At 36.8% G+C, this 27,712-nt stretch overlaps 2 protein-coding genes across 2 annotated transcripts; both read right to left on the reverse strand.

Moving 5' to 3' along the window:
- Positions 1-33: 33 nt before the first annotated feature.
- On the reverse strand, positions 34-3,050 carry LOC140778384 (ras-related protein RABA5e-like). The gene is made up of 2 exons (XM_073123070.1): positions 2,600-3,050; positions 34-560 (listed from the first exon to the last, which is right to left on the reverse strand). The coding sequence occupies exons 1-2, from the start codon at positions 2,928-2,930 to the stop codon at positions 244-246; spliced, it is 648 nt and encodes a 215-aa protein (XP_072979171.1). The 5' UTR covers positions 2,931-3,050; the 3' UTR covers positions 34-243.
- A 9,384-nt stretch (positions 3,051-12,434) lies between these two features.
- Positions 12,435-16,973, reverse strand: LOC140758206 (asparagine--tRNA ligase, cytoplasmic 2). The gene is made up of 8 exons (XM_073094294.1): positions 16,434-16,973; positions 16,080-16,316; positions 15,093-15,671; positions 13,794-13,979; positions 13,668-13,717; positions 13,392-13,521; positions 13,196-13,254; positions 12,435-12,849 (listed from the first exon to the last, which is right to left on the reverse strand). Exons 1-8 carry the CDS (start codon positions 16,824-16,826, stop codon positions 12,666-12,668), a joined length of 1,818 nt encoding a protein of 605 aa, XP_072950395.1. The 5' UTR covers positions 16,827-16,973; the 3' UTR covers positions 12,435-12,665.
- Between the last annotated feature and the right edge of the window lie 10,739 nt (positions 16,974-27,712).

Genomic DNA, 27,712 nt, shown 5'->3' on the forward strand with positions numbered 1-27,712 from the left:
TGGTAGTATCACCACTGCATTAAAGAAAAATCAGAAAAATATAATGATAATCAATAAGCATTTAGAATCAAAAGTGAAATCCTAGTACATTATTATTTATAAAGTACACATTTTGGTTGATACAGCTGAAATTTCAGCTGTGACAACTTCTGAAGCAAGTAAACTCATTCTCTATATAGAATCAACTAATCAACATACAGAAAGCTCTTCACCACACTTACCTTGTTGTTTTTACACATGATTTCAACAGCAAGAGAACTTGCTTGAAGTTTTCTTTGATTCATCATCTGTGTTGCTAGTCAGACTTACCCTGTTGACAGACAATTGTGCTTTATAGGAATCAGAATTCAAGACTTTCCTGCTGACGTTGTCGTATATCTCCCTGATGACAATCTCAAAGGCCTTCTTCACATTTGTAGAATCTAGTGCAGAAGTCTCGATGAAAAATAACCCTTCAGCTTCTGCGAGGTTTTTGCCTTCCTCCACGGACACATCTCTGATATTTTCCAAGTCACATTTGTTACCGACCAACATCCTTGCAATGGTTGTCTCAGAATGAGCTGCCAACATGTTTCCAATCATGAATACTATAATAAAAATACCAGATTTGCAATAGATATAACGTAGTAAGGTAATAAGGTCTCAATAGATATAAAGTCCCAATAGGTATAATACAATGAAACCATCTTAGGATCTAGCAGGCTAAAATGTAGAGTCAGTTTTATAGACCAGGCACTAAAATTACTGTCTCCTCTATCACACTGATAACAGAAGTGATTCTTTCATTTTGGAGACTAAGAAAACTTTCATGAGATAGATTAGTTCATTGCAAGAGTAGTGCTAGTTCCAGAAGCAGTATCCAGTCCTCAATGCTAAAATCAACATATGTGCTTGTCGCTTGCCCAACTTCCCTAGAAGTTATTTGACTCTCCACCACTGTTATACACCATTGCTAGTTGATGTGATGATAAAAATGAGGCTCAATTTGTCTAAACTAGCTAGTACTAGACAGCATATAAGGGACTATCTGTAAATGAAATATCACATCCAAGCATACCAGAGATGATTTATCAAACTTGACATGCATGTGAGCACGTCGATTACAAAGGATCAAACAATTTCTGAGAATAATGTGATGAGACTAGTTGAAAATGCCTCCTGCAACATGGGCAAGTTGTATTTAATATTTATTATCTAAAAAATAATTTAAAAAAACCTATGAAAAATTGTAGCCTTAATAACTTATATTGATGGAGAGGAGGAAACTAATATTGCCAATGCTACACTTGGATTCTTCAAATGAAGATAGACCTCAGTTCTTCTATATCCTCCAACTAATAATATAAGGAAGTGTTGTGGTAGAAAGTAGGGAGTGCCCCTTCTCTTTTATCCAAAAACTCCTTTAGATAAATTTTCAATTTTGTGGTAAAAAGCTATGGCTTTGATTCTTTAGTTTCTTTCTGTATAAAAATTAAAGAGTTATGATAGATAAGTAGGGTTTTCAAAATATTTAACATAAAGTTTTGCAGTCTAACCCATGTATAAACAATTGATGTCCAATTATATGCAGGGATGAATGTCACTAAGAAGAACTATCGAAGGTTGGGTTCAGTTTGGTCAGGTCGGTTGAATTTCAATAGGGATAATATTGGGCTGGGGCTAGGTTTGGCTTCAATCCTTTGCAACCAGCTGTAGGCCGAACTGAGAAAGCTAAACTCTGAGCCAACTGAAATTTTAATTGTTCTAACCTAGCCCAGTTCCACATTCTGTTCAACTTAGGCATAACACCAAGTTTAATCCCTAAGAAGGAGGCTTGCATTACAACTTGGTGCTCTTTAGCCTTTACTAATGTACATTCATCTAAGAAGCCTCTGAAGATGTTCATCTAGATTATCAAAATTCTTAGGGAGATGATCTATCCCACATTGAAACAACAATAATGATACATAATTTCCTAGGTTCTTATAATGATATAAATTGAAAACACTTATAATATTCGGTTCTAAATAGAGAAAGCACAAATGTTAGAGAGATGAACTAGTTTTCCACCTTAATACACGATTCTTCATGGCCTACCTTGTTGGAAACCATAATTTCATTAAATCATTAGACCTACATTTGCATCAAACAATAGTATTCCATGTCCTTCATCATGGGTTTGTCCAACCCACTGCTCTGACAACAGAGATTACCTTGTTAACCAGTCCATCTAGTAGTGACAGTGTTGTTCCTAATACTGTTCCTTTTTCCAATTTTTAGTTCCAATAACATTATCCTTTTCATATTAGGAAGCAGTTAATTTACCCTGAGGTATCATCAATTCCACTTCCATATTCCAACCTCCCCTCCCTCCTCCCCCCCAAAACAAAGAATCATCTTTTTTTACCTTATCGAGCAATGACCATGAAACGTATGACAAAATTCACCAACCAAAAAACACAAGCAGAAGATGTAACAAACAGATCAAACCCATCAAATCACATCCAATCTCCTATTTCCTAGTTCCCATCCTCCTCCATCATCTAGATCTAGCACGATACAAACAGAATAAGGAAGAACAGGTAGCAAAAGTAGAGTAAAGATGGGATCTTTATCTTACTACTGAGCTCCTGGAGCCACCGCGAGACGCTATCGAAGGTGGTCCGTCGAGATATATCGTAGACGACGAGAGCCCCAACGGCGCCGCGGTAGTACGCGGAGGTGACAGCCCGGAAGCGCTCTTGGCCGGCGGTGTCCCAGATCTGGGCCTTCACCTCCTTGCCGTCGATCTCCATGCTCTGGGTCTGGAACTCCACCCCAATGGTGGCCTTTGAGTGTAGGTTGAACTCGTTCCGCGCGTAGCGGGAGAGGAGATTAGATTTCCCCACCGCCGAGTCGCCGATGATGACCACCTTGAAGAGGTACTCTTCTCCGTCGTCGCCTTCCTCCATTGGCTTTTGCGATCTACTCCTACTTCGCTTCCTTGTTCTCCTCGGCTCTTGACGAGGGAGAGGAGAGTGAGATGGCAGGGTTGACTTGGGGGAGTGGTGTTTGTCTAAGTGTAGGGCTAATAGTGACAGCGGTCAAACTTCCGTGGAAAATTTCTTTCCTCTTCACTAGATTAGCGGAAGGGAAAATTATATTTCACACCCTCTTCTTTTCTATATATATATATTGTGATATAAGGCTATTTTTACTTTAAAATGTGTGCAAAAATATTGTATAGATATCTTATAACATCCTTATACATTAAATTGGCTACCCATCTACAACTTGAACAGGTTAAACATATGAGTTCTTTTCCTTTTTCTTTTTAAAAAAATAAAATAAAAATTCCTCTAGTTAAACCATATGACTTTTGTTATCGCATTGGCTGAATATAAATATGACTTAGAGTTAAACACACGCATAACCAAATTACCTATTCTTTTTTAAAGTTATTGATAAATATTTGTCACTTAATTATTTCAATTTAAAAATAAAATAAAATGGGGGTGTAGATAAAAAAGAATGAGTGCCACTTGGGAGAACATGCGCATGTTGCGCCTGTGATCTAGCAAATCATATCCGCATGTTAAACAAGTTCATTATTGCAAAGGTGACATAGATAGGGAATCTTTCTATTATGTTTATTATGTTTTATTATTTTATTTATTTTAGAGTTCAGAGGGACTTCAACTAGAATTCTCAAGTGAGCTCAATTGAGTTGTAGTCCCCCACACCTTTTTGCAAACAGGGGCCTCCAATGCATAGGTTTTTTATTTTTTTTAAATAAATAATTTATGGGGTTATTTGCATCAAAAATTACTTGGTTTTCGATTTGGCAGCTCAGAGATATTTTTAGTTTTCCTTGCACTTAAGGTTGATAAGAAACTATAAGAGAGAAAAAAAGGAATGACTTGTACTCATTTTCTTCTTCATCTTCTTCATCTTCTACTTCATATGCTATTGGTAATTACTATTTTTCTTTTTTCTCTTTTTCTTCTTCTTCTTCTTCATCTTCGTTATCTTTTTTTACTATTTATTTTTTTAATCTCTTAATCTTTTTTTTATACAAGTCTCTAGTCGCTCTCTAATATCTAATCTTCTTCTTATACAAGTTTCTAATCATTTTTTCTACTTTACCACTGAAGTTGTTAAAAAACAACAAAATGTGTATGGAAAAAAAAGTTAAAGTTGTTAAAAGACAACGAAATATGTATGAAAAAAAAAATTAAAGTTATTAAAAGACAATGAAATAAAAATTTCACCACGATCTCTAATTAATCTTTTACTTTATTAATTAAAGAGCGATTATAGAGACTTGTTTATAAAAAAAAGAAAATGATTAATAGATGCTTATATAGAAAGTGTATAAAAAAAACAACGAAAGTTGTTATTATATTTGTAAAAGTTGTTATTACATTTACAAAAGTTGTTAATATGTTTTTTCTTCTTATTTTCTGTTGTTTTTATTTCTTCTTAATCTAATTCACCATTGAAGTTGTTAAAAGACAACGGAATATGTATAGAAAAAAAAAATTAAAGTTGTTAAAAGATAATAAAATATAAATTCTTACCACTATCTCTAATTAATCTTACTTTATTAGTTAAAGAGCGATTATAGAACTTGTATAAAAAAAAGGAATGATTAATATAGACTTGTATAGAAAAAAATAACAAAAGTTGTTATTATATTTGCGAAAGTTGTTATTATATTTACGAAAGTTGTTATTATATTTATAAAAGTTGTTAATATGTTTTTTCTTCTTCTTATTTTTAATTGCTGTATTTTCTTCTTAATCTACTTCACCACTGAAGTTGTTAAAAGATGATGAAATGTGTATGGAAGAAAAAAAATGAAAGTTATTAAAAGACAACGAAATATAAATTTTCACCATTATCTCTGATTAATCTCTTACTTTATTAATTAAAGAATGATTAGAAAGACTTGTATATAAAAGATAAGAATATTAAGGCATAGAAGAGAAGAAACAGAAGAAGAAGAAATAGAAGAAGCAATAGCAGAAAAAAAATAGTAGAAGAAGAAAATTATATATTAACAATTTTCATATATATAATAACAACTTTCATTAATTTTTAACAACTTTCATTATTTTTTTCTATACATTGCAGAATTTACATATTTCACCGTTATAATTTACATAGAAACAAATAATAATAATCATATAGAGTTATGCAAACCCTAATCTCAACTATAAAACCTTTAATTAGTAAACTTGACAATGAATAAAGAAAAAGTAAGCAACGCTAACACACACAATTTACATGGAAAACCCTAAACTAGGGTAAAAACTATGGATCCTTCATGCTAAGACCAAATCAACTACTAATCAAGAGCAAGTACAAGAACTGCTTATAGATTACTTGCTAAAACCCATAGCTATATCTGAAGATCCCTTGTTCACTAGATCTCACGATGAGTTGCTTCTAATTGTTGATGGCTCTAATCTCTTTTACCTCTGAGATCAAACTGAATCTTGTCTTAGTAACTCTCAAGACAAGTTGCACAACGGTGCAATGATCAAGAACAATCTTTCAACGCTCAAAACCTGTAGCTTCTTGATTAATAAAGAACTATCACTCTAATCTTTTGCTTCAATTCACGTTCTCCAAAAAAACTTTTTTATCTTCTAAGCTCTTAAGACTTATATAAGTTTTCAAGGATAGATGAGAGATCTAGTTTAAGTCAGCCCATAATAGATCAACTTCGTAAGTGCCTTGAAACGCAAGAAGAGCTGTTCGAATGCACATAACATGAATAGTCCAAATAGCCAAGACCATTTGAAGCCTGATAGGCGCATTCAAATGCCAATTAAATTCCACTTCCCTTGGGAACACACGTTCGAATGCTTCTCACGCTGTTCGAATGCCTGTTAAATGCCATTGCTCTTAGGAAAATCCATTTGAATGCTAATTGAATGCCACTACTCTTAGGAAAACCCGTTCAAACGCTTCTAGGGCCATTCGAACCCCAGTTGGATGCCACTGCTCTCGAGAAAACCCATTCGAATGCTTCTGGGGCCGTTCGAACACTTGCTGAACTACTACTCTCGAGATATTGCATTCGAACACCTCCAAAGGCCGTTCGAATGCTAGATGCTGGAACACTGTCATGTGACTGGAACGCTATGACTATGACTTTTAAACCATTATATTTATTATGCTCTTTACAAAAATCTATCGATACAAATAAAATGGGATTTTGTTCACTTAATTGCCAATAAAATAAAGTTACACTTAGATTATCTTTAAGTGGTGAAAAAGATAGTCTTCGACATGAGCAATCTGAAGAGCAAAAAAATAAATAACGAATGGTACTACATTTCTTTTGTAAAGTGACACTTTATTTGTGGAACGATAATAAAGATAAAATAAATATAGATTGTTAATTTTTAGTACTGTTTTATTTCAACGTAGTAATTATACTTGTTCATCAGAGTTTATCCCTTATATTAAAAATCTTCAATATATTTACAAATATAATTATGGATTGAGTGTTTATGAGTTCATCTTTCATTCTCTCTAATTAACAATTGAGAAGGTTAACTCCATGAAGGCGACGGAGAGTAACAAATGAAGTGTATATGAGTGGATGTCCTATTGTATTACGATAATCATACTTATGTCGATGATTATAAGTTTTTTATTTTAGATTTTTATAACTATTTTTACTCTTCTCATAATAGATTTGGTTCCTAGAGCATTGCTAAATTTTGAAACCCAAGTTTCTTTACATGACTCCTAGAATATTTCAATGAGTTGGTATTATGAAATTTCGAAAAGACACTCTAGCGATTCTTATATATTGATTTAGTGCTAAGAAGATAGGTCTAATTATAAAATTATTTATTATAGAGTTATTTGATTATGTGCATAACATGCTTATGTAGACTTTATCTTTTATAGATCTTCCCTTTCATTCAGTTTACTCAAGGAAAAAAACAAATGATTAAAGAATTAGATTATGACTCAGGTGAAATTCAACTAAGAATAAAATCTATACGCATTGAGAAAAAAAAGAGTTATTCAGATATAAATTGAGTTGTACACTAAATTATTTGTATTAGATTATCAATAAGTTTATTTATATACAAAATTTATTTTCTTTATAGTGAATCCAAGTTAGGACTTCCTAGTGAGCAAAAATTATTCATCTACGTGAGCAAAATAAAACAAGAATCATCAATCTATAATTTATTTGAAGTTAAGGATGATTTAAAATGATGGATGAGCCAAATGGAATAAGAAAATTTTGAATCAAAGATTGAAAACGTCTAATTCAAGAGACGTTTGAAAGATAGAAAATGAGAAGATAGATGGGACTATTGAGTGGACTGGTTCAACTAGTGGGGCGTTTATGGTAGACCTAAAGAAGATGTTCAAACTTGAAAAGTCCTTACATGCTTCGTAGTAGATGCACCATTATTAAGCTGCTTGATAATCATTTTATGTTGGCGGAAGAAGGAAGAGAAGAAAGAGAATGAAGATGAAGAGAAAGAAGATCACGAGAAGGAAGAGAAGAAGGAAGATAAGGAAGGGGAAGGGGAAGGGGAAGAGGAGAAGAAGGAAGATCATGACGACTCACATAGAATAAAACAGAAAAAGCAAGAGGACGTATATGGAATAACTATAATAAACCCACGAACTCACTCATAAGGAAACTCGTCAGTCTCTCAAGCCTTTCCTTTTGTCACAAATCTGATAAGGTGGGCTATTTTCCTTATGTCTTCTTTCTGGCTATCGTAATCAACATACTCGACTGAATTAGCTACTGTAGCAATAGCGTAAGAAACTCGTGCTGGAGGATCTAAAAGAGGATCTACAGTTAGCTAGCTGTCTTTCTTGCTTCTAGTCCTTGCTTTAAGCCTGGTTGCCAGTCTAAAAGCGGCGTTGAAGGCTACTAGTTTGAAGGAAGCATTGAACGGTTTTTTCCTGCCTTCTTCTGGAAATTGTCTTTTCCTCACCTAGCTAATGGCGAAGCAAGAAGAGCTGCGGAGGTGGGGGAATCAGATTGATGATTATCGGAAAGTGTTGAATGAATATTGAGTTAAGTTACGTTAAATTTATTTACCTTGCATTTACTATTTTATCGTAACCATTAAATCGTCTTTATCTTCATAGAAGTAGATCATAACCATAGAACTCTTTCACGCATCCAAACCTTAGCCACCACCTTCCTCCAGTAGCGATCATACTTTATGGCCGTCCACCATCACCCTTAGCCATCCACCACCCTACGATGACTACGACAACATCGATTAATTACTATCTGCCCTATTTCGATCTTACTCAACTATTTTTACCATAACATTACATCCGGATCTCTGATTGACTTTATTCTAAATCCATTAGATTCAAAACTTCCGAGATAACTACCCTTCAAAATTTTAGGATCACCTTACGGACAGATCGTTCCAGATCTGGTTCGTAACAATCTTTTTCTTTAAGTTTACGGAGGTAGGCTTGTAACCACTTTAAGATTTCTTATAGTTGCCATAGATCTCTTCTATTGACTTCTATTTAGTGTGATTAACTTTAGGGTAATCTACTAAAACACTAAATTTTTTTTGCATATAAACTTAAATAATCTTCGATGTGTATACTTTAATACTTTTTAGCAGTTGCTCACACATTTCATCACATATAAATAAACTTGTACATTACTTATGATCTCTTCTAGATATACCCTTGTTGTATACGTATTGTTCAATAAGATACTTTATTGTAAATGTATTAACACCTGATATCTTTATAGCCTTTATCTTCCATGGACATTTCTCTGAACTACATTGGGCAATAATCTTTTTAGGGTTAGTTTTAAAAAGCTTTAATTTAAATCTACGCTTGACAACAAATAATTCAATACTTTTGCAAACCCTAGTTTGTTAATAAGATTTTACATAATCAATAGTATTATTACTTTGCAAAGCAACTTCGTGTACCCTATTATTTGACATAGGCATATTTATATGTGGATTACTTAAAATCTATTCATTATCACCATAAGATTGGATGCACAAGTTTGCTAGCACATTACCTTCATCTGTTAGAGATGGATTAATAGAATCAGATGTAGAAAATTTTTCTTGAAGATTTGGATATGTTTTGTCACTTAAAGACGGATCAATACAATCAAAGATAAAAATTTTTATACCAAGATTGTCATTACTGTCATGAGAATTAATAACATTTGTTGTGATAATGTTACGAGGATTCCTAGAGAAGAATCAATCTCACTATTAGGTAAATAATGTCCATTTATGTCAAAGGGCTGATCAGTAAGATGATTGAGATGAGATAACTCTCCTACTGCTAAATTATCAAGTTAATATTATAAAGATTTGGAACATTTGAAATAATAGGTTGCTCATTAATCGAATTTTGCATTTAGATTGTCTTAAAATAAAAATAATAACTTATCAAATATTAAGGATTTTTGCCTTTATGATAATAGTAGTTAAATTATGACTATCATCATTAAAGAAGACATACGTTAATCAGTAATGTCTTTTATGTTCAATGTTATCACTCAAGTAAGTTAGCAAATTAATTTTGCTGTATATGTTCAATATAATTATAGATATAAAATGTTAACTCACCCTAATAAATCTCTCTTTTTTGTTCCAAACATTTGTATAACTCAACAGAATAATGAAGATAGATAATACATTTCTACAATATCACAATCTTTGAAGATATTGGCAAATATATCATGGTTGCCCGAAAGGAATATGATACGAACTGGGTTAGATTGGATCACATCAAGGAGAGATTGGACTCAATAGATTGAGTTTATTATCTTTTTTGCTTATTTGGTTTAGTTAGAAGGTTAAGATTTTATTTAATTACCTAAATCTAGCTCTGTGTAGTTTCAGAAAAATATTCACAGAATATCTATAGACGTTCAAAAAAAAATCACAGAATATTGTACAGACGTCCAAATAATATTAAACGAGTTGGATAAAATCGTCAACCTCTAGATCTGCAACTTTGGTATTCATAATCTCTCCAGATTTAGAGTCTATCTGTAGCGAAATGAAAGATTAATTTGAGAAAGATAAGGAAGACTGATTTAGTTAGTTAGCTAGCTAGCTTTATCTCATTGTTTGAATTTTAAATAAATCGAATAATCCGCATATGGATCCAATCCGCTAAGAATTTTTACTCCTATAAATAGGAGTGGTCATGTATTAATAATAATCATTGAATTGAATGGAATGAATCTAAGTTTAGTTAAGTTATTATTTTCGTCCTTATCTTTTGTCCAGCTTTTAGATTGCTTTATCTTTCTAGGAGTAGATCATAGCTGTATAAACATCCCAACCTTCAAAACCCTAGCCACCTCTTACCTCCAGCAACCACCCTACAATGCGGCCATCCACCACCGGCCAAGCAAATATTTATCATTTTGTCCTCTTTGATCTATTTCCATTATTTTATTTTTAACTTTTCATAATGACCTCCGATTTAGGTGAAACTAGAGTTATTAGAATCCTATCTCATGAGGCTATTACCATCTAAATTTTCATAATTTTTTTTATAAATGAATCATTCCAGATCTGATTTGTAACAGAATAGATATTTCAAATCGACTTCAAACTCATTTGAAGAGATTCACATTACTTTATAGAACTTTGACTTTAAATATAACAAACTACGTTGTCTACTTATACTTCTGTGAATTCTACTACTGCCCTTGTAGTGCAAAAATCTCATTTTGTGATCCAAAATAATATCACCATTATAGTGAAACGGGATCCTCACGTTACGATTGGATAGATGTTTCATACTTACAAAATATAATAATGAACAAGGGCGAGTCACATCTCTGTATTCTTATATTGTCCCATTGAATTTAATGAGCACCGGTGGTAGAAGAATAAACTTGGAAGAAAAAGAGGGAAAATATATTATTTGCAAAGAAAACTGAAAATGCGTCTGACTCACAAAAACGAAAACTAAGTTTTTGATGCAAATAGCCCTATGAGTTTGCCTCATTTGCTTTGAGATTTAGGGGGAAAAAAAATCTAGAATTTTACTTCTAATTTAGAGTAGGGTAATGATATTTACTTGTAATTTAGAATAGTTGGAATAATTATAATTTTTAGGATTAAATATATTTTACTCCTTATACTTATGCATAAAATTACTTTACCCCTTATACTTTAGAAAGTCTTAAACCAGTCCCTATACTTATAACAAAAGTAACACCGATAGATTTTCTATTAAATTTAATCGAGTACCATAACTATTTTAATAATTTTGCTGCATTATATCAAAATTTGCTTGTCTTTTCTAACAAACATAATAGGGGCATTTTAGTTATTTTGATATCATTTAGTTAAGTTTAACTAAAAAATTAATGGTTTCACTTTAGTCAGTTTGAGCCTTTTTAAAATACAGGGAGTAAAATAATTTTTGGCATAAAGACAAGGGGGGTAAAATACATATAACCTGATTTTTAATATGATATAAAGTTGAGATAGAGTACAATGAGAAATAAAAATTGGCTCAAATGCCTTTGACTTCATATGTAAATATTCTTATTTATTGGAGGTAGTATGCAATATATACTGTTAAATGTAACGAGATAGATGGGAAAATTTGGCAGAAAAATTGAGTGCAAATTTTTAAAATAATTTTAATTGTGAAATGAGATAGGTTGATAATAGGAAAGAGGATTGAAGATTTTTAAAATAATTTTAAACAAATTAAAAGTAAAATTATAATTGGGCTTACATGTGTAATAATTTGAATAATTTTTTTAATTTATAATAAAAATAATTTGATGTTCATTTTCTAATCTAGAATACTGTTCCTTAATTAGAATAGGAAAGAAATAATCCTGATGCGAACGGATGGGATCTAGCTTTTTCTCAAGCTTTGTTTCCTTATTTTCAAATTTGTCTTGATTTCGAGCATATTTTATCCAAGAACACTAGCTATGCTTACAATATTTTTTAATAAACATTCTACAAGAAGTAATGATATACTATCTTATCATGATTTCTTTTATAATCATAAGCAATGGATATGATGATGGTGCATCATAAAGTGTTTGTGGTAAGATTTTATTTTTTTTAATCAATTTACCATCCTCTTGGAATTCCTCTTGTGCTCTTATTTTATTTATTTTTTATTTCATTTGGATTAGATTATAGCACTTCAGATGTAGAAAATAAGATTCTGAGTGTAATATACTTACAAGGAGAGATGAATAATCCAGCACAGTGGAAGATTTCTAATCTGTATACTATAAATATATCTCTATATTCTGATATGTAGAATCATCTGTTCTTATCATTTCTTTACATTCCACAAAGCTAGAACAAATCCAACACTTATCTATATCTATAACTTGGCTTGGGCATTGATCACATTAAGCCCTTGTTAACACTGCTAGCATCATTGTAATTAATAAGAAGTCATGAAAAGATTGCCAGTGGTAGTTTCTTTGCCATGAAAGGACTATTTTGAACTCAATGTATAGGCTTTTGACACCCTTTTCATTTCCCATAAATGATATGCATAATATAGTATACATACAAGCATGGCGGCCACGCTGAACTTTTATATTTACATTAACATTCTTGAGAATGGAGTCACATCCACTGGCAATTTATCCTGAGATTATAACTGTAGGTAATTTTTGGAGCTTCAATCTTTACGTTAATCGGATTTCTCTAGCATCGGGCATCACCTCTGGTTCTAGGAAATGGAATCACATCCCTGATATCATCAATGCCAGTGACAAACATAATCAACTTCTCGAACTTGACATTGAAACCTGCGTGTTCAACGGTGCCATGTCTGTGAATGTCCAGGTACCAGTCAAGCTGCTCCCGTGGCAAGCCTAGCTCTTGAATCCTGGAATAGGATTAAGAGAGTGTTGTTAGAAAAATCATAACATCGTAACTCTTTGGCAAATATGTCAGACGACAAAAATCGTTCATTTAGGGCAATCCATGTACAGCAAGCATCATGGGTTACTAACAACACTGAAGAGCGAAAATTGAGAAAAGAACTGGAGTTGCATTTGGTCAATTTGTACAAATATTCTATATTTTTTTAATCATGATGACATATAAAGTTGTGGTTGCTAAACTTGAAATAAAATTCATCAGGAAATCATGTCATTTATGAGATAGCATGGAACTATTCGCTAATGCAATGAACAAATTTATTAGAAAAAGATAATGTGCAGAAACATTACCTCAAATCTAACATATCAATCCTCTCCTCCTTTTGGCTTCCACTAGCTATAACTCCAGCCTGTGAATGAAATTTATCACTTCATATCAGTAAAAGAATGGGTTATCATTCAACCTATCAAGAGCTTGACTTTAAAATATGACTTGTATTCTTTGTTGAATTGGGAACAGAGCAAGCCCTCCAAAGCATTATATTACCTTTGGAACAATGATGTCAAATGCAGAAACCGTTCTACTATCATCTCTTATGCGTGCATAAAATGGCTTGAGTTCCTTTGGGTATTCATATATGATGAGTGGTCGTTTGAAATATTCATCAGCCAAATAACTGTCACCATTGTAGTTCATACAAAAGAGTTAGAAATGTTGCAAGCTTAATTTAGTTGCCAGATTATTAAAAAGCTCAATGACCGAGCATCAACAAATAACTGACTCATGCAACTAAGGCTCCTGATTAACATTTCAGGTGGATACCTTTGATGTTCAGTTGACAGATCCATGCCCCACTCAACTTTGTCAGTGACCTGATGATGATTATTAATTGCATTATCTTTCTAATGGCGATTGAACAACACTGGAATAACTTAGTTTGCAAATTACCTTTTTAAGAACCTCCAATGCTTCTGTGTAGCTGATCCTTGCAAAAGGGTGTGACTCCACGGACTTGATGCGATCAATACATCTCTTGTGTTTTCGACTTGATAAGAACTTAACATCAGCAGAACAATCTTCCTGGATTGAGCGACAAAGGGATTTTAAACAATCTTCTGCACAGTTCATTACATCCTGGAACCACAATTCAAATAGTTATTATCAAGAGATAGAAATATAGAAAATCAACATATGAGGAAGTTGGGAAAAGAAAAGATGGTAAAAATTTCTTTTACAACGATTGAACATTGTTAAGTGGCTAATCCGTCTTCACTTATTTTTAACAGGCATCATTTAAACAGGCATAGCACTACTAGGATTACTGATGATGTTTCACCAATTCACAAATCACAATGAAGGCAAATTAATTGCTTGCTATATGTAAGAATTCAAAGGAGGCTCAATTTCTATCCTGCCTAGGTTGAGACCGAAATTTCTTCATGATATGTCTTCAAGTTTATATGTCAAATAACTTGAAGTGGATTACTGAAGTGAAGATCACTTGCTTGTATCGAGAAAGAAATGATATCATAGCATATTCTAGTTTATCTTCAAAGTATGCATATTCTATTCATGAGAGACAATCAAAGTGCGCGCAAAACCACAAAAATATCATAGCATCACAGATGATAATGCTAACACTTGATGATATGATTCAACATCATGAAATGAATAAGTAACAGTATTTTTATTTTTGCATATCACATTTTTCAGGTTGTGAGATTGTGAAAGCCCCATGGTTGCTCGTGATGTTGTTATTAAACAGGAGCACATATAGCTAATTGAAGGGTAGTTGCAGTGTAAGTAATTCTAAGAATGGAAACAAAGTACAAATTTAAGGGGACGGTTGAGTATTACCACACATTCAAAAATTAAAATTAAAAACTTTTGATAAAAGTATACAAGACTTATACGAGGGCTCTGTTTGAAAAAGTAGAATAAGAAAACAGACCCTCAGTTTGATATTTAAGTTGGTTAGTAGGAGAACTACTGGAGCCAAAGTGGAACTTGACCAATTAGCACTTTAAGGATATCATTAAGAAATGGGACTTGGCATGTCGTATGGCTGAACCAAAATAGGAATTCTTTTCCATTAAACGAGAAACCTTTGAACCTTGTTTTAATCTACTTAACCACATATATGGCTGCCTAAATGAAGTAAACTCTACAAGTTCAAAGAAATCTCAAGAAAGAATAAATAGAGAAAGAGCAGAACAAAAATACAGAAATGAGATAAATAAACATTACCTCTAGCATGGCAAAAGCTAGTTCAACTTCAAGCATCCACATTTCTGCCAAATGTGTCATTGGCTTAGAATCTTCCGCTTGAAATATTGGACTGAATGTGTAAACACAGCTAAGAGCACAAGCATGGCTTTCAAGGTGAAGCCCAGCATAAGATGTTAGATAAGCTGGACGGCAAAAGAAATCCTCAGAAAAATCCACCTTTCTGGCATTCATTGATTCTGATTTCTCTTGGTTTTCTAACTGTGATGTTAGCTCATATGCCATTTTAAGATCATTTAGTGAAGCAATCAGTGCTTCCTTATTGCTATCAGTTCTCTTCAAATCGTCAATTCGCCTACTTTTATCTTTGATAGCAGCCCTCAATACTTCCAAATTAATTTCCTCTGGACTCTTCATCGCACTTTTCATTGCATTGTCATCTGATTTACTAAAAAGATTTGTAACGTAAAAGTTCTTTTTATGATCTTCCGTAGTGGTTGTTGTGATAATGGGCGTATGCACAAAGTGGAATCCATTTTGTTGGAAAAACATATGGATAGCACAAGTTAAGGTACTGCGGATACGGACAACCGATGCTACCTGCAAGATGAACAACCAAAAGGTCCAACAGAAGAGCAAACTTTAATACCAACAATTACCACAGATCACCATAACCATATAATAGATAATTTCCATTTTTGCAGGTTCTTGTGGAAAACAGATCCTGAAGCTGATATAGTAAACATGACAGAACTAATTTATAAAATGAAGGATGAATAACACCATAAGTTACCAAAGGATTTGCAGATAAGCCAGGAAAGCCGATAGAACTATTGACACTATCATTATTATTCATTGGCTATTGTTATTATTATTCAAACCAACAACTAAGCACTTCTAGAACTTTAATTACAAGATGTGGATAAACCTCCTTATTGATACTTTCAGTGATGTTAAGTAACATAATAGGATTGAAATTGTAAACTAGTACTGGAAATTTGAATTTACCATAGTTGTACGTTGACGGAGGTGTGGATAAGCCCTGATCATGTCCAAAGATAACCTTGTCTTAGACAGAGGATAATTCTCATGATCAACAAGTCCGACATGTAAAATTTTCTCCACTTTAAGCTCCACAATATAATTGCCTCGTGCCTCAACCTTCTCTATCACACCTTCCACTACAACTGAGCTCCCAATGGTTGTAACTTGCTCAAGTGGACATATGGAGGAGTCCACCACTACCTGAAAGATGCTAAGCATTATAAATTCAGATAGATATGAACAAACTAACTCCCTAAGTAAGACCGATTTATGCCTATAACATGTTTGTAGAAAGGTCTGATTCAAATAAACCAGAACCTGGAGCTTGGCAACACAGGACCCATCATTAATTCTCAGCTGCACAATGGAGGACGCGGTGTTAGCCACCACTACGTCGGGCTTCTCGTCCGCCACAGTTTCAGTCGCACCGGCAAATGCCTTGGCGATACGTCGGAGGAGGGGAATTTTCGACATGAGAAGTTCCGAGCACGTCACATCCTTCACCACCGGCATGGCGGCTGGCTTCTTAGATGCAACTGGCTTCGTCTTCACATTACCCCATTTCACCCAACCACCTACCACAACCCTCTCGCCCACCAACCCGAGGCCGCAGTCTGCCCGACCGACAATCGATTTCAGCACCACCCTATTGGAGTACTTGAAACTCTTAACTGGCTTATCATCTTTCTGGGCAATGTTTTGGGCTTCCATTTGCGTTTGATGAAGAGATTTGAGATGGTGGGTCGTTCAAGAAGGTAATGTTTGTTAAGGTAAGAGGATGGGGAGAGACGTGGGTGGGCTTAAGAAGGGTGGCAGAGGAGATGGGAGACATGCTTGGGGAGGTGGAGAAGGAGAATGATGTTCTTTACTTTGGAAGCTTTGCGGGGTAAGAGAAGGGAAGGGAAGAAAGGGAAGAAGAGTTTCTTGTACGATGGGTTTTACGCGGGAACAAGGGGATTGATCACCGCAAGGTAGTTTGCAGTTATAAGTTTCCTTTTTTTAAAGTAAATTACAGTTTACCCCTAATATACCACACAATTTCAACTTTAACACTTTTATATTTCAAATTTGAGCACTTAACCCGTCTCCAAACGAAGTTGCAACCGATACATTTTCCAACCAAAAGTAATTATAAATTATTATTATTGGCTAAGAAGGAAAATTAGTATTACTTAAAGGTTATTATAGTAGGCGTTAGTGACATCCATGACCCAAAAACATAACAGTGGTTCAAAGCAAGCCCCTTCCCAAGTACAGAGATATCCCCTGTTCTTATCTGAGTCTATTAGCCAATCAGTTAATTTGTTAGCTTCACAATAGAAAAGTACGGTCTTCGATAAGATAAGTCATAGTTAAGGGAGCTGGGGATAATTAAGTCTTTTATGTCCTAGTTAGCATTTAACAGTTTCAACGTGGTTTGAACCCCAAAGGATACTTAAGTATTTAAGTTTGAAGTACAAGGATACCTAAATCCCACCAATGTAGCGACATTCGTAAAATAGGTATAGTTGTTTCAGCATGCAAGCCACAGAGTGCACAATCCATAATAGGTCCCAGATGTAACCTACAGAAGAAATCGTGTGTAGACAAACTATTCTAGAAGAGATTTCAGCATAACATTAGCATTCTTGGAGCTACCAGAAGCTTCCAAGGCTTGTGCCACCCTTCCCATTGCCCACATAACGGTGGCAGTATGAAAGTGTACATAATCTTTATTGCAGGCTCACCTGATGGGTGTGGCTTCCATATCCACGAGTCCTCCATGGCTGGATTATCTATCTGGCTGAGATAGTGTTGAAGACTAAGTCCCACCCACCATGGCTAATGATCCTATCCATACTCTAAGTTTGGACATCCTTGATATCCGTCATTTTAGGCACTTATCCAGCATTTAAGCATGAATGATTCTCAGTTGCCTACTCCACGAAATGGACGGCGGCCAAGGTTTAGACGCCACTTTAATGGTCCAATTGGTCCCTACAAACTTGTGACAACCTGCCTTCAACTTGGTTGCTACATTCTTGATAGCACACCATATCCAAGAGGCTAAGGGTGGAGTATACCTATCCCACGGGTCAAGGCACCTATATTTGGCAAGTAGAGTTATTACTTAAGGTACCTTAGTATTATTAAGTACTTTGAACAACAGCTTGTCGTGGGGAGTGCTCCTAACTTCTCTAAGCCTTCTAACTGCCAAGCCACCCTCCTCATGCCTGCTAGTTACCATGTCCCAGCTAATCAAGTGGATAACTCGACTACTAGTTTTGTCTCAGAGGAACAATCTAGCATAGAGTCCAAAAGCCAGGTACTACCGAGTCAATACGAGAGAATAGCCATCAATGTAGAATTCACCAACGATTTTTAGCCTGTCATGGAAAGAGGGCTCCTCTTCCACCTAGCTAGTTTGTAGTTGACCTAATCTACCAGCTGTTGATGTTGTCTCACCTTGACTCACTGGCTAGAGATTAGGACAGCAAGATAGGTGAATGACATAGTAGTAATCCTCATCCCAATCACATTACTTAGCTGTCTAACCTTGATCTGCTAGTTAGAGATTATGTCACCAAGATACGTGAATGGCATAATAGCAATTCTCAGTCTAATCACATTACTTAGCTGTCTCACCTTAATCCGCTGGTCAAAGATTAGAACACCAATATAGGTGCATGGCATAGTAGCAATCCTCAGTCCAATCGCATTACTTAGCTGCTTTAGCTGGTCAGCCCTGATATGCCGAGGAAGGTCTAGTAAAAGTTGACTTTTTGATTAATGATGGCTGAGTACTAGCTAAGATAAATCTTAATTTATTCAATATTGGCTTGGGTTGCCTGCACCGTGAGGAGCAAGTCATCCACATATAATAGGTGGGTTAGATAGTTTCATCGGCTTGAAACCCTTGGAGTTTGCCGAAGAGCATCTTTGAATTTAGGAGACTTGAGAGAACATGTGAGACTAAAATAAAGAGGTAGGGGGATATTGGGTTCTTTTGTAGATGGATCCAGTCCGTTGGTGTACCATTTAACAATATAGCAAAGTGTGGAGAAGAAATGTCGGCGATGATCCATCTCCTCCATTACTAGGGAACTCCATGCGGAGAAAATTACCCTTAACCGCTTCCCAGCTAACATGGCCGTACGCCTTTTCTATGTCCAGTTTCACCATCATCACTGATGCGGCATACTTGGCAGACATCATTAAGTGAGCCACTTCTTGCATTGCCAAGATATTGTCTGAGATGTGTTGTCCATGGACGAATGCCGCCTACTCTAAACCAACAAGTTTTGGAAGTAGGCAATGACCTTGTATGCCACATTGCATAGGACAATTGGTTAATAGTCCTTCACTTGTGTAGGGTGGTCTTTTTTCGGCACAAGAGTGAGATACGTCTGCCCAAATCTACAGGTAAGCAAGGCTGAGATGATGAAGTGTTTCACATTCTGGCAAAGGCTTTCCACCATGTAGGACTAGAAGTGTATGCAAACTTCAACGTGGATCCTATCTAGGCCCAGCACGTTGCTTCTTAGCAGGCTCTACAATGCCTCCTTGATCTCCGCTTCAATCACAACACATTGGCTTCTTGCTAGAGATGGAGAGGACGGCTAGCCACTCGAGTTGGCTTGAGCTATCCAACTCCAAGGGGCCCTAGAGTTTATTATAGAAATCAGAAAGCACTTTCTTAATCTAAGAGGGTTTTGCACACATTAACCATCATCTATGAAAACACCCAGAATATAATTTCGTTGGCGGTGAATGATGGCAGTGAAGTGAAAAACTTTGGAGTTGGGATCTCCTCCTTGACCCACTTCAAACGTGAACGTTGTAATCATTTGAGATTAAGCTGGCAGTTACGAGCAATCTTATGATTATAGAGTGCTCTTACTATTAAGAGATCTTCATCCTGAAGAAGCTTAGAGCATCGTTCTTTTCCAAATCAAGAATCGCCTCATCAACTTTGCAGAGGTTGGCATCAAGGTTGTCGAGTTCCTCTATACTCCACTTGTGCAAGGCATATTACATGGTACATATATGATAATAGAATCCATGCAGTGGCTACCATATTGATACGATCTCTCCTTAGGCTAAGGTTCGATCTCTTCCAATTCTCTGATCTGGACTAGATCTGGCAATAGAACTTTGTAATAAGATCTCAAAAGATGTTACTATCAGATCGATGTGAAATTTGGATATGATGTTGTAGCCCCAGAAAAGATCTTTCCAACAAATTAAGTTTCAGACGAATTGGATGTAAGAATCTCGAGATATCGTCCGATTAGTGGATAAACGTCAGAGGGTTAGATCAGGATCCGTGGATGGAGGCACGAGATCCTAGATGATGGTGGTTGGAGGCAGACCGACGTTAATGGGGGTGGTATCGTGAAAAGTGGTGGTGGAAGGGTTATGGTTGATGGAAGGATTAAGGCAAATGTAGGATAGATTGGAAGAAGGGGGAGGAGAGGGCCACTCCTAAGGGTCTAGGGTGATTGGCCAGTCGAGGGAGGTTAGAAGCGGCGTTGTCGAGGATTGAGAGAACGAGAGCGAAGAAGACGAAGGAGGCAAGGCAAAACTCAATTCTTCAACAATGACTCTCTGGTTGCCATCCACATCCTTTAGAGGCTAACCAAACAATTCAAAATTAACCCTAAACAGTATATTTTCGTCGATCGCGTTCGAACGCACCGAGTTTGCTCTTCTTTGGATTTGCAAACGCGATGCAGGCATTCGAACGCACTCTACCTTCGTTCGAATGCGACTTACAGAAAACTTATTTTCTTGGAAATTAAACATTAAAACAAGAAACAAAGACACTCCTAAAGTGTATCCATGTTCGAGACAATATCGGTGAAGTCCGAATCGTATCAATCCACCACGCTTCTGCAACCTTGTCCTCAGGTTTGAAATTTGGGAAGTGCTCCATGATATTTGAGTCTAGCTCCCATGTAGACTCGTCAATAGGTTTGCCCAGCCACTCGATCAGCACTTCAGTTTCCAATCTGGATCCATGGCATCTTCTCCTACGGCCTAAGACTCGGACCGGTTCAGTGGGGCCATCTTCCTCTGTTGGTTAGGGTAAGGCCGAACCAACCACATGGTTAGGCCTGATCTAGGCCTTCAATGCCGATACATGACCGGATGTATCTTGGTTCCTTCAAGTAGGTCCAACAGGTAAGCTATTTGACTGATTTGTTGTAGCACTCGGTACGGAGCATAGTACTTATAACGCAACTTTTGATTCAAAATTGGCCTCAATGTGGATTGTCGGTACGGTTGAGCTCGAACGAACACCCATTGAACCACATCAAATTCTCGCTCACGCCAGCCTTTGTCACGAGTTTGCTTCATACGGTTTTGGGCTGTTGCTAGGTGAATCTTGAGCCGTCTCAATATTTCATCTCGATCGGTAAGTTTCAAGTCGAGCTCGGGTCTATCTCCCGCCGCGAGTCTATCGTAAGTAAGCAAGACCGAGGGAGTGCGCCCATAAACTACCTCAAAGGGGGTCATGCCGATGCTAGAGTGATGAGCGGTATTGTATGACCACTCGGCCTATGGAAGGAGTTTGACCCAATCCTTTGGTCGATCCACCACAAAGCATTGCAAGTATTGTTCCAGTTTGCGATTTACCACCTCGGTTTGTCCATTCGTCTCGGGGTGTTAAGCTGAACTAAGGTTGATTCGAGTCCCTTGCAATCTGAAGAACTCGGACCAAAACTTGCTGATGAAGATGCGATCCCAGTCTGACACGATCGTCCTAGGCATCCCATGCAAGCGCACCACTTCCCGAACAAAAATTTCAGCAACCTTTTTCACTGAAAACAGGTGAGACAATGCTATGAAATGAGCATATTTGCTCAGCCTATCCACCACAACAAACACCACCGATTGTCCTCAGACCTCCGGCAGTCCTTCGATGAAGTCCATGGCGATGTCCTCCCAAATATGCTCCGGTATAGGCAGTGAATGCAACAGTCCGTTGGGTTTGAGCGTCTCCGATTAGATTCGTTGGCAGGTTTGGCATTCACACACATATTTCTTCACGTCCGACTTCATCGTTGTCCATATACAATTTTGGGCCAGCCGCTTGTAGGTACGTAAGACCCCTTCATGGCCTGCTATAGGGGTATCATGGAAGTGGGCCATCAATAATCTCCGTAGCTCCTTGTCCGCGGGTACCTTGATCCGCCCGCGCTCGAGTACCAACCCACCGCGCTCCTCGTGCTCAGGGTGGCTTGATGGGTTCTCTCTCAACTCCTCCATGAGTCGGACCAGTTCACTACCCCCTGCGCTGGCTCTCTGCAACTGAGAAAAAAAAGGAAAGGTGGGTGCTGAGAAAGAGACTAGCTCACTTGCATCCCCTACGCTTGGAAGTTCATTCAGCTGTTGATTTCCATCCAGCAGCACTCTCTGGTCATTTCTCCAAAATATCATGGAGAGGTTTGTAAAGATAAATGTCATGGGCCCCAAACTTCGAAGCCATTGGGTCCCCAAAATAATATCGGCACCTCGCAAGGCCAACGGATAAAGATCCAATGTGAAAGTTTGGTCTTGCACCTTCAATTTCACACCTCCACAAATAAAATCTACTCGCAATGTGGTGCCATCTCCAATCGTCACATCGAGCCCTTCCGTGAGTTCCGACTCGAGCCCAATCTTTCTAAGGAGCCTCTTGTCAATAAAGTTGTGGGTGGACCCGGTGTCAATTAAGATTCTCACTGTGGTTCTTTTGACAACTCCGTTCACCAGCAAAGTCTTTGGCGTGGTTGTCCATGAATAGGCGTGGAGAGAGATTTCGATTATCATGTTCTCCATGGGTTGCTCCTTAGCTACTTCTCCTTAATGTCTAGCCACACCTTCATCTTCATCTACCATCTCGTCCTCACTCTCCTCAATCCGTCGATTAGCATCACCGATCCCATCGGTTTAGCGCAGCGATGCCTGGGCACAAACTTCTCATCACAACGAAAGCATATGTCTTTGGTTCTTCATTCATCCACTTGAGTAGGTGTGAGTGCTCGTCCCGGACCTCTAGGTGCGTACTTCACATCTTGGGATGGCTTCAAGAGTGCTCAAAGAGGAACCATCATAGCAGCGGTTCTTGGTACTCTAGTAATATTTTTCGCCGCTATGGTTGGTTGAGCTTGATTGCGGCTTTCTTGGCTCGTCCAACTCTGTTTCAGGTGTAACTTCATGGACTTATGTTTGTCTTCCATAAACACCGCATCTTCGAAGGCCTCCTTTAAAATTCTAGGCCTTAAAGCCCTCACATCGGCTTGTATGTCTCCCCGCAGCTTAGAGATGAAGGTGCTGCAAAGTTGCCGGTCCATCCATGGGGATGACATCTGCTACTTATTCTCTTAAATTCTTCTTAGTATGCCCTAACCGTGGTTTTTTACACCGTCTTTGAGAGGAGAGCATCGAAGTCTTCATACCCCGACGCTCCAAATCGCCGCGTGATATCAGCACAAAATTCAGCCCAAATTTTGATAGCCTCATTGGCATTGGCTGCTCGGAACCAATGAAGCGTTGCATCCTCAAGGTGGAAGCTCGCAAGCGTCACCTTGTATTCTTCTGCGTTACCTTGGTATGCGAAGAATTGCTCCGCCCTATACAACCAATCGATCGAATCACCACCTTTAAACTTGGGGAATTCGAGACGCACAATTTGTTCACGGATGCTGTTATCTCGTTCCGGATCATGTCCAAGTCCTTGTCTAATCGGAGGATAATGCACCATGAATGGTTGATGATCCCTCCTTCGGTTTTGATTAACTCGTCGTGGTTTCGGATTGTATTGACTCGCCCACGGATCTTAATCTCTAAGGTGATCTTCATAGTGGCTCGTCGGATGGGTTCACCTGCAACTGGGCCTGGTATAACCACCATTGCTTGCCTCTGCCCATAGGGTGGTGACAGTAGCGGCTCTTGTGGTTGCAAATTCTGAACCGGCGGCGGTGGGTTCATAGAAGTGGACTCGTGTCGTGGGGTCGATGGTACGTTCCCGTTCGCCATGGCTTCCCTTGTTGCCCGTAATTCTCGCATCATCTCCATCATCATCTGGTTGTTGATGGCCATTTGTTTGGAAAGAGACCCCAACACGGCTTGAACACTAGGTTCTTCCGTATTCCGATTAGACCGGGCGGTACCACGGGTGAAAGTCCCCACAACCGTTTCCCCCTCCTCTATTGGGAAAATCTCTTCTTCCTCATCTCATCGTGCAGCCATAGCTTTGGTTGTCGTCATAGGAAGCGCGTGTCCGAGGAACGGTGGCTCTGATACCAGATTGATACGATCTCCCCTTAGGCCATAGTTTGATCTCTTCCAATTATCTGATCTGGACTAGATCTGACACAAAATTTTGTAATAAGATTCTGAAAGATGCCACCATCTGATGAATGTGAAATTTGGATATTTTGTAGCCCCAGAAAAGAGCTTTCCAATAAATAAGTTTCAGACGAATCGGATGTGGAGATCTCGATATATCATCCGATTAGTGGATGAACATCAGGGGGTTTGATCAGAATCCGTGGACGGAGGCACGAGATCCTAGATGATGGTGGTTGGAGGTGGATCGACGTTAATAGGGTGACATCGGTGAAAAGTGGTGGTGGAAGGGTTATGGTTGATGGAAAGGTTAGGGCAAGTGTTGGATAGATTAGAAGAAGGGGGAGGAGAGGGCCGCCTCTAAGAATCTAGGGTGATGGGCCGGTCAAGGGAGGTTAGATGTGGCGTCGTCAGGGATTGAGAGAACGAGAGCGAAGAAGACAAAGGAGGCAAGGCAAAACTCAATTCTTCAATAATGACTCTCTGGTTGCCATCCACATCCTTTAGAGGCTAACCAAACAATTCAAAATTAACCCTAAACAATACATTTTTACCGACCGCGTTTGAACGCGCCTGACCGCGTTCGCTCTTCTCTGGATTTGTGAACGTGATGCAGGCGTTCGAACGCGCCTGTTTCCCACTTCTCTGGATTTGCGAACATGATGCAGGCGTTCACAGTGCATTCGAACGCACAATGCACACTCTCACAACCACGTTCACAACCGTGTTCGAACGCACTCCATCTGCGTTCGAACGTGACTTACAGAAAACTTACTTTCTTGAAAATTAAATATTAAAACAACAAAGATACTCCTAAAGTGTATCCATACTCGAGACGACATCGGTGAAGTCCGAATCATATCACATATATATGGTTCTGTCATGCTTCACTAACTAACCATTTACAGTTCTCATAATCGAGCCAATAAAGCGAAATAATTTGGCAAGTTGTTAGTCGGGGAAGGAATGGTGAAGAGAAAGGGGAGGTGATTTGACATAGCCCGATCAAAGTGCCACACCTCACTGAGAGGGTGCATCCCTAGCCATGCTGCATTGCCCAAAACTCTATCCAATCCAACCTAGATGCGGTTATCTTCATGCTGCTTGCTCCACACTTCAAGATTCTATCGTACCACTACTACGGTTCTCATGGATGGATAAGAAGGCATTAAAGTCTCCAACAATTATCCAAAACTCACATTGGGTATTGAGATGATTGGCTAGGTTCACCACATAGCTCAGACTTCAAGCCTACTTCTGGTGTATTTAGTTCCCTTATTACTAGTATTACGTGGTTGGCTGGACGTAGGCTAGGTCTCCACCGTCTTCCCTTTCTTATTGTCTGTTTTGAATTGTTGGGGGGCCCCTTTGTTGGTACCCTTCTTAGGAAGAAGTGAAGAAAGGGCATTAGGAAGGGGAGAGAGAAGGAAAAAAAAAGAAAAAAAGATGGTAAAGAAAATAAAAGCCATATAAGAAAGAGGAAAATGTCGAAAAGAGAAAGAGGGAAGACGGTCCAAAATTATAAATTTTCTGAAAGTTTTATTAAATTACTAAGAGATACAATATTAAAAAATTAAAATATTTTGACTTACATTCTAGTACATTACAACTAGGTTAACATCTACACATACCCATAGAAAGATTTAACAATTCTCATCACAAGGAAATGGGCACATCCAAACTGAGCCTAGACCTATTCATATATTTACTATTTACAAAATTCCTTCTTAATATAAAAAAAAAATCAAAAATTTACTTTAAAATAGTACATCATTTAAATTGTTTGCACACTTTAAATATGGGACAGTGGTGGAATAAGTTGTAGAGTTTCATCCCTAACTTTAGTGGGATTCAGTCTTGTTAATAATAAGTTCACATGTGCTAAATGTTAACCGAGAAGCTATAGTAGATATATCAACAATTAAAATAACATAAGTGAGATAGAAAGAATATGAAATATGCTAGTATGGTTTTCCAACCATTCCAATATAATTAATTAATTTCTCTTTGTATCAATTAAATGAAATACTTATAGAATAATTGTAGCTCACATATTAAAGGAGTAGAATAAGATGATGACAAAGGACTCTACCAATTTCCATAAGCCTCTAAGACTTGGTGATAAAAAGTTAAACAATATTAAAAATATAAATTAGAGCTATTATGAGAGTGTGGCGAGTAAGTACAGAATATTCAATTGTTGTATTAGCATTTTTTTTTCAAAAGTCTTTTAAATTTTTAGTATTTTCCATTATATTTGAGACATAATCTAGCAAAATCAAAAGAGACATCAATTTTGTGCAACTTTATAATAGATAGTTAAAAATAACATATAGTAGGTCGTGTTCAATCTATATATATCAAAATACATTTTTTTTATCTCTTAGGTTACATTTTGATTATACATGTAGGAAAGCTCTATATCCCTTTTCAGAGGCAACAATATGACCAATAATACTCTTATTTTCTTAATTACTACTTTTCTATCTTCAAGCCTACCTTAGATGATACTATATGAAACATGACAAGTATATCTATTCATAAAAATAATAACCTTTAATTCTTGGATAACAATATATTATTTGTTGTGCTGTGTTAACTCTCAAAATATGCTTTTGCATCACTCATTTTTTTATTAAAAAATATTTATTTTTATTTCTCTTTTTTTGTTTACAAAATTACATTGCCTATTTGATAGAAAATAGCTTAAAAGTCAGATTAATACTCTCTTCTAGCATATCTTCAAAATGGATGTCATGGACTAAAACAAAATGGCATTGATCAACAAGCCATTGAACAATATCAATATGCTTCTTTACAAATAGAAATTACCAAGGATTGACTAAGAATAGACTCTTGATCTTTTCAAATATGTGTTCTATAATATCTGTAAATGTGATTACTACAATGTCTAGGTGGTGCAGAAAAAAATTTGATTAACAAATGCTACAAGTATTTTAACATGTACTAATATACCTTATTTATCATAAGACTTTCGTTTAGCGAAATGCTCTGATATCGCAGAGGTCTTTCTTTTGCTAGACAAGAATTTTTCGTGTGCAATTGTCTTTCAAGAAATTTCGGAGAGAAGGAGAATTCAAGATATTTCACTACTGTCATGTATGAACTCTATCTCTATCGGATTATAAAAACCTTTAATGAAAAATAAAGAATTTTTTTATATATTTTATAGAAAAATATGAATCCTAGAGTTATTGATATATCATCCGAAACTATCCTACCCGTCTTTTAAATGGTAATTCAATAAGATATTTTAATCA

The sequence above is a fragment of the Typha angustifolia genome, chromosome 3 (genome assembly GCF_048772165.1).
Source record: "Typha angustifolia cultivar Huaian chromosome 3, ASM4877216v1, whole genome shotgun sequence".
Lineage (NCBI taxonomy): Eukaryota > Viridiplantae > Streptophyta > Magnoliopsida > Poales > Typhaceae > Typha > Typha angustifolia.